At 40.4% G+C, this 8,156-nt stretch overlaps 1 protein-coding gene across 1 annotated transcript; it reads right to left on the minus strand.

Moving 5' to 3' along the window:
• Positions 1 to 271: 271 nt before the first annotated feature.
• On the minus strand, positions 272 to 6,735 carry TSPAN6 (tetraspanin 6). The gene is made up of 8 exons (XM_047076290.1): positions 6,560 to 6,735; positions 5,399 to 5,587; positions 5,045 to 5,119; positions 3,803 to 3,901; positions 3,169 to 3,303; positions 2,693 to 2,776; positions 1,232 to 1,337; positions 272 to 570 (listed from the first exon to the last, which is right to left on the minus strand). The coding sequence occupies exons 1-7, from the start codon at positions 6,644 to 6,646 to the stop codon at positions 1,269 to 1,271; spliced, it is 738 nt and encodes a 245-aa protein (XP_046932246.1). The 5' UTR covers positions 6,647 to 6,735; the 3' UTR covers positions 272 to 570; positions 1,232 to 1,268.
• Positions 6,736 to 8,156: the final 1,421 nt, after the last annotated feature.

The raw sequence follows: 8,156 nt of genomic DNA on the forward strand, positions 1-8,156 counted from the left end.
CCTGATCTCACGGCTCGTGGGTTCGAGCCCCACATCAGGCTCTGTGCGGACAGCTCAGAACAGCTCAGAGCCTGGAGCCTGCTTTGGATTCTGTGTCTCCCTCTCTCTGCCCACCACTACCCCTCAACTTGCATTCTCTCAAAAATGAATAAACAATAAAAAAATACTCTCTCCCCCTTCCCCTCCCTTGCTCATATTCTCTCTCTCTAAAAATAAATAAAAGGCCCCAAGGCCCCACATTGAGCAAAATAAGAGTCAAGAGGAACACAGCTTTGCTTCATTTACAATTTACTAGCTCTTCCAGTGTTTCACAGTGATACAGGGGTTTCAATGATCTAACATGAACGGGCCAAAAGGTGGACCTATATTGAACAAATGTCTTGATTGAATCAGGCTATTTATATAATTTTTCAGTGATCTAACATGAATGGGCCAGAAGGTGGACCTATATTGAATAAATGTCTTGACTGAATCAGGCTACTGATGTAATTTTTTGGTCTATTGGTAAGAAGTGTTAAGCTGTCTTCCATCCAGGCAATATCATAGTTCACAGGGGGGGATGTAAATGTCCTAAAATTAAAGAAAAAAAGTTAATTTACTTATAACCCAAATTTCAATATCTATATTCACTTGCATACATTAGCATCTACTCTGCTAATGAAGACCTTCATGTGTTCCCAGTCAGTGGCTCAATTAAAATGTGAAGGATACCTTAAAGGATTAATTCAGCCAGCAAGAGTTTTCACGGTTTACCATTCAAATACTGGAAGTATTGAAACACATATTTCCTCCAAATCGGGTTCCAAGGTAGGCTAAATCCGTTTATGGCTCTAAGAATAGTTCACCAGGGGAGCGTGGTAAATGAAAACTCAGTAAAAGACCAGGGAAAATGCCAATATTGGGTCAAGAGCAGAGTGTACTTCCCAGGGAACCTGCCAAGTAAGGTCACTACTAGGATTCTCCATTTTTTTTCCATGTAGGTACAAATTTGTCAGAAAGGGGACCACTTAGGACCTTTAGATTGATGTGTAGGTAAAACCCCGAAAGGCTCTTCTGCCCCTTGTGGCCATGCCTTGTATTTTAGAGACCTGACCTACCTATGCAGGGCTAACACAGTACCAACAAGACTTGAATGCACCACTCAGCAAGACTTTGGCAAACTCAGTCCATCCATCACATGAACAGGCTGAAGGAAACACCAAGACAGAGTTGAGGGCTAAAATGAACATACCTTAAAATTGGAGAAGAGTCAGCCCGTGATTTGCTGATTACACTATCTCATACTGGTTATTTGTTATGGCTCGAGAGAGGCAGTAGGCTAGAAAGATTCCAATCAGCTAAAAACAAAATACAAAAACAATTAAACACACACACACACACACACACACACACACACAAAAGAGCTTAAAGACCTCAGGATATAGGTTTATTTTCCTTTCACTTCTAATTCACTAATAATTTCCTGAAGTTTTTCTTGACAGCTGTGTTTGATACTCAGCAGCACCTAAATAACATTCAAAGAATATAAGGGATTACCACTACTGTGACCTGGAATTTCACAACAGTCACTGACAAAAGTCCTAAATGTCATTAAGTTTTGGGGAAACTTACCAGATAACTTATCAGCTACCAGAACAAAAAGGATTTGGCTTAGCATAAGCATCTCATCACATAAAATCTCCATCTGTGAAGGGTGTTCCATAAGCAAACCACTAGCCACAGGTGGCTTTTGAGCACTTCAAATGGGGCTAGATTGAGGCATTCAATTTTTTATTTCATTTAATTAGAACCTTTCAAACGTGCTAGTGGCTATTCTATTAGTACAGATTGAGATACAGCTATATCTGCTATTTTAGAAATGCATTAAGGTTAGACTTCCAAAACCAATCACATAGGTCAAAATGAAGTGTATCAATTCTTTCAGTTTTATCTCCACGATGTTTAATATAGGAAAACCTCCCAACCCCTAAAAAAAATTGTTTAGAGCCACAACACAAAATTTTCATGTCACAGTGAGAAGTAGCACAACTCAGAAAATACAATTTGACCCACAACATAGCACATACCCAACGTAACAGGCAAATATTCAATGTGGAGATTGTGTGATCAAATTTTTTTAAGTCAGACCTTATATGCAACTCATCAGGCAGTTGCAGCCCAGGAAAGAAAAATCTGAATCATGTAGAATCTTTACTGCACCGAAAAACACTGTTCCCATCTATCTAATGCTTTTGTTTAATTAATAAACTATGATGCTGGAAAACTGCCATTCCCAACAGGGAACCAGGTATGTACTACTAGGAGGTAATTCTAAGTCTTGCTTTTTGTAGTTTCAAAGCATGAGAGGCTATGGTCAAAAGAGCCGGTAAACTGAGAATAAAATTTAGAGAATTCTAATTGTGGAAAACATAAGATCCAAGGCATCAAAATACTGGAATGAAAATAGCAAAACATCCCCTCCAAAATAAAACAAACCTACTGTTTTCTTTACTGGGTCTATTTAAGACCCAAACGCAAATGATTGACTCCATATGTGTCTTATATAAAATAAAAGTCATGCAATACTGTGATGAGAAGCTGACACTTTGTGAAAATGTGACTTCTCTGGAAGTGCCCTGAATCCTTCACAGTGGAAATATTCTAGCTTACATCTAACAAGAGTGACAAAACACTCCTAACTACAAGGACTTACCTGGAAGCAAGCAACTCCAAAGGAAATTCCTGCAACCACTCCCATTTCTGACTCTATAATGGTCATCACCTTTATAAAACAACCCTAATGGGAGTGGAAAATAAAATATTAAGTACAGCACAAGCAACAAGGAACACTTCTGCCAAAACAGGAGCTTTAGCTACCACCGCCTTTGTCATTTTATTAAAATTCACTCTTTTATATAACAAATCTTATCTCCTCTCAGGCACAATGTTCTCCACAGAAGTTTGAAGAGGAGAAGTTCCACCTCTTGGATTATGCATTTAAAAGTGTTATTTTCTCATTGTGTGAACTCAAGTGAAATTGTCTGAGCTTCAGTTTCCTCATTTACTCAATGAGACTAATACTTGCCCTGCCTATTTCTGATTATATTTATTGTGACTAAAAATTAAAAATGGAGTCAACTCTGTATTCAGTTAATATTTTCAAATAAAACAATTTTAAAGGCTCCTTACTTCATTGTTTACTTTATCAGCATCTCTCTGTGGAGAACAATTTTCAAGTTTGCAGCAACTCTTGGGAAATCCTTTTTCTAAGTAATAATTAGTATCCTTCCAATCTCTATAGTCGGTGACACCACAACAATGCAACTGAAAAAAAAACACATTTATAGTTTACATCATTGTAGTCAAACATTTAACCTATCATCTTAGACTGCAATTTGTCCTCAAAACAATATTATACTCAATGATCCCTATCCTAATATTTTTAAGTGGCTGTCCTCAATCAGCATTGTAATTCAACAGATTAGCACCTTTTTTTCCCCTAATAACAAGTGTAACATTTTTGCACTGGACTCACTTTCCTACTCTAGTTGGTACTAACAGTACTTGGTCTGTGATGTGAAGAGTGAAGAGGTGTACATGTGAGGAGAATGATTAGGAGAAAATGGAGATATGTGACTTAGTATCATCCCACACTTCTTTCCAGGGACCTATCTTTCCAGGGACATATTTTCTCCTGATCAAAGACTGTAATGAGAATATCGTACAAGTGGACAACACCTAGTAGCCAGGGGCCTATTTCTCTTCTCTAAGGAGATAAGGAATGTGTTCCCCACTTGAGAAGCCACCACCTATGACCACTTACCGTATTTTGAATCTTGTCTACTGCATCGCTTCTATAATCTCCCGTAGAGTTATACTGCTTTATAGTTTTCTCATAATTATTCTTAAAACTGTTCTTAATCTACAGCAAAGAAATACAATGCTAGTAAATAAAAATTCTACAAAGTCTCTTAGGTTTCTATGTCAAATAAAAAATCCCCACATCTGACCAATGATCATATCTTTGACAATAACAACATGTATGGTAATTAATTTCTACGGTGCAATCCTGTCCTCTATGGGATATAGTCTAGTTGAGAGGATTACTAAGCAAAACATTACAATAAAAGATGATAAACACTCAAGTTCAAAGTGCTATGGGAGCATTTATTCAAGTGGCAGCTCTGTACTCCTGTATCCCTCCCCAAGGTTTTCTCTACTTTAAGTACAAATTTGATGCCTGTAAAATTTTTAAGCTACAAAACCTTACTTTGGGAGACTGTACTACCACACTTTGTAAAACACTCTCATTGAAGAACCTTCACTACTCACCAAATGATTCCCCAACCCCAGGTTTAACAGTGGAACTCTGATTTCTAATTCAATATTAAAGTTTTGATGATTTGCACTAAGTATATCCAATCTGTTAGAAATATGTGGCATAATGGGACGCGTGGGCGGCTCAGTCAATTAAGCATCCGACTTCCGACTTCAGCTCAGGTCATGATCTCACAGTTCGTGAGTTCAAGCCCGGCATCAGGCTCTGTACTGACAGCTCAGGGCCTGGAGCCTGCTTCAGATTCTGTGTCTCCTTCCCTCCCTGCCACTCCCCTGCTCATGCTCTGTCTCTCTCTCTCAAAAATAAATAAACATTAAATAAATAAAAAAATAAATATGTGTGGCATAAGTGGAGAAGGTATCAATCTTGTGTTATAAATTTTGTGCTTTAAATATTGTCCTATCAGTAAAGTTATAAATTGTACTATCTTCACTTCAGTAGGTACTTGTACACAGAAAAAAAACTGGAAATACATGTCATTATGGGTACCTGTAATTTCCTTCTGTGATTGTCAGTCTTTACAATTTTCTAATTTTTTTAGTAAAAATGGGTTAGAATTTTTACAAGAAAGCCATTATTGTCAGCTACAGGCTGAAAAAATAAGCATTACATAAAAGTAAACTTTAAGAGTGGTTTTTGAACTTTTAAAAATTGCCTTTAACTCTGTTTTTTATGTCTAGGAGAATAACTTTTAACATATCAATAGGTTGCCTAATTCAAGCTTACCTCATGTCTAAAAACAAATCCTACGATGGCAGCAACCAGTTCAACCAAAAAAATGAGAGTCAGAAACATTGCATACTGTGGGATAAAAAGAAAGTCCAGGTCAGCATAAATAAGATACATCACAGCAGCAAAGACAGTCAAAGAAAAATATAGTCTGCTCAATCAGTTCAGCATCTTTTTTTATTAAAAAGGACAGGGGAAACACAACAAAAGTGGGAACTGGAAGGTGAAGTGTTACTTGGGAAGTAATGGGAAAAATCCTAAAGGGCCGTGGCCAGTTTCAAGAAACAAAGCCTACAACATATAAGACTCTTCTAAAACCAAGAATCAATTCTAAGGAAAACAAGGACTCACCAGTTTTAGCATCCATGCAGAAGCTCGGCAGGTAGCAAAACAGCCAAAGGTGCCCAAAAGAATAATGACAGTGCCGGTGCCAATGAGCACGAAGGGGACATTGGTGGCCTTCTCATTTAAAAGGGAAAAATAATTCTCCAGGCTCACCTTGCCCCAAATGCCAACGGCAAGAAGGATAACACCAGTGATCTATGTGGGAAACCAGAGAACAGAAAGTATAATATACACTGTATAATAGAGAACAGAAAGTATAATATACACAGCAGCACCTTCAAACCACAAACCACTGGGTATTTAAGATACAATAGGTGTACGAATTTAGCAGTCTGTGGCCACAGAGCTGTGGCTGGGATATGGGAGACAAGGGGTAGGAAGGGGATCTGCACAAAAGGACAAGCCTTGATAAATCCACGCTAGATCACCAGGTAACCCAGGAAACCAGGGCAAAACTAGGGGGGCTGCTAGAGAAGGCATCTTAACAAAATTCTTAAACTTCATCTTTTTTTTTTTTATATAAACAGAAGTCTGTGGCATATCTGTCCTAGGAATAACAACTTATTTAACTGCTTTACTCCTGCCCTAGGAAGAACACCTTCCTGGAGAAGGGAAAAAAGTGTTTCTAGGAGTTCCTGAAACTTCCCCCTCCCCCAACCCCAGTTCGGAGTTGAGCACAGGGTACAAAAGGATTCTACACAAAAGCAAGCCGGATGGTAGGTTGGCGGGAGTGCAGCCATTAGTATACTTACCTGTGAAATACTCCCCTCTTACGAAGCAGTGAAAAGAAAGAGACTATTAAGCGAGTGAGCCCTCAGAGGGGAGGGACAAGCCTTGCCTCTTGAAAAGGTCCGGGGACACCCTCTGAGAGCTCTGGGGTGTTAACTCCCTTCCTCGTCCCCCGCCTCAAATTCGAATCGTAAGCGCGTCTGTGTCCCAGCACAGCCTACTGGCTGCCACCGTCCAGCACTCCGACCCCGGAGCGGGCAAGATGCCCGAGCAAGACCCCGGCAACTCATTGCCACCGTCAGGGTCACTGCGGCGACAGCCGGCCAACCCCCTCCCGCGCCTCCCTCCCCACCCCGGACTTGAGCGCCCTCTGCTCAGCGTCACACCCCCCACCAAAGCCCGCAACCCCACCCGCCCCCGGGCTCCTCCGTTTCTCACCCAGAAGATGAAAGTGTAGATCAAGAGGACGCTCTTGAAACAAGTAATGACTGGTTTGGTCTGCAGTCTCCGAGACGGGGACGCCATGATTAGCTCAGGACCCTGCCCCGCCGCACCAGGCGAGCGGAATAGAGCAAGAGAGACGCAGAGTCCCCGAGTCTCCCCGGAAACTGCCGGAAACTTACGAGCGTCTACAACTGAGAAGAGCCGGAAACACTGTACAATTTTCTAGAGGGTAAAGTCCGGGAGGCTATCCGGAAAGTGACGACAATTTCTGTGCGCCCCCTGCTGAAGGTTACCGAAAACCATACACAAAGTTCTATTGTCGGGAATTTCTTAGATCTTCAAGTAGAGCTTTCTTAATTTTTTCTCTCAAGGAATCTTTCCCGCTCCCCACCCCTCCCTACCCTTATAACTTGATCATATTGTTCTATCACCAGGAGCGCCAGCAGCACTCTGAGATTCGGCCTTGCCCGCCCCTGGTGCCCTAAAGGGAAAGAAAGAAATGAAAAAAGAGGTTAAAAGTGATCTAAGAATCTTTTATTACATGGCTAAATATCCTCAAGAAATATATTTCCAATGAGAAAGCGTATTACAAAGCGACACGTACAGTCATATGTTTTTAGACAAAAACTGAGGAAAAGTAAAATTTACCTGAGTGGTGGTATTAAGCTGATTTCTTTTTCACTTGTTCTGTGATTTTCAATTTTTGAACATTGTTTCATGTGGTGGGGAGCGGGGCATTAAGAGTGAATGGACTGTGGGAAGTAATCACTTCTTGAAAGAATTCCAAAGTTAGTATGAGAGATTGTTAATGAATTTGACAATTTTCCTACAGAAATTTGCAAAATCCATTATCTTTCTCCTCTGTTATCCTCTAAACAATTGAAAAGTCGAGGGGAAATGTTCTAAAGTGATTAATATTGAAATGTAACATCAGCTATCAACAGTAAAGTTTTAAAAAGGGAAGGTGCTACTGAGAATGTCAGGTAAGTGTGACCTCCCCCCTCCACATTTTAAATGTTAAAACTGAACGGCACTGTATATTTGAGCCCCCTGGGTTTTCAGATCGAGAACCAGCTGATCACAGAGAGGCTGAAACCGAAAGTCACACAACTAACAGCAAAGCCAAAATTAGAGATCACTGTGCTTTTCGATCCCCTCCCCTGTTACACCAGCCGCATATGGCATTGAGTTTTGGCGTGTCTGTCCATCTCCCTAAAATTCTCCCAATTGCTTAGATCTTCCTAGAACTTGAGACAGTGTGCTCCTGAGGAGTTAAACTGCTTACAGAATGGGATCAATCACCCAAAAGTTTTCTGTCCCAAATGTCCAGAGGCAGCCCTGAGTGAATCCAAGGGGTAAAGTGGAACAAAAAAAACCCAGCCCTCTTCAGGGTCTCCTAAACATTGGTGACAAAAGCTGAGGCTCTTTTTGTTTGGGGCTTGAGTTCAGGAAAGGCCAAATGTAAAGACAAGTCTCCAGATAGTTGAAAGGCCTAGAAAATTTGAACTATGCAAATCTGCAGGGCCCTAAAGGGTATTTAAAGTTCCTTGTTACATCTGTGAAATAGGGAAATCTCATAAAGGATTCATGT

Source organism: Lynx rufus, unplaced genomic scaffold (assembly GCF_022079265.1).
Source record: "Lynx rufus isolate CCGP_SWC_20201006 ecotype Redwood Valley unplaced genomic scaffold, mLynRuf1.p SCAF_14, whole genome shotgun sequence".
NCBI lineage: Eukaryota > Metazoa > Chordata > Mammalia > Carnivora > Felidae > Lynx > Lynx rufus.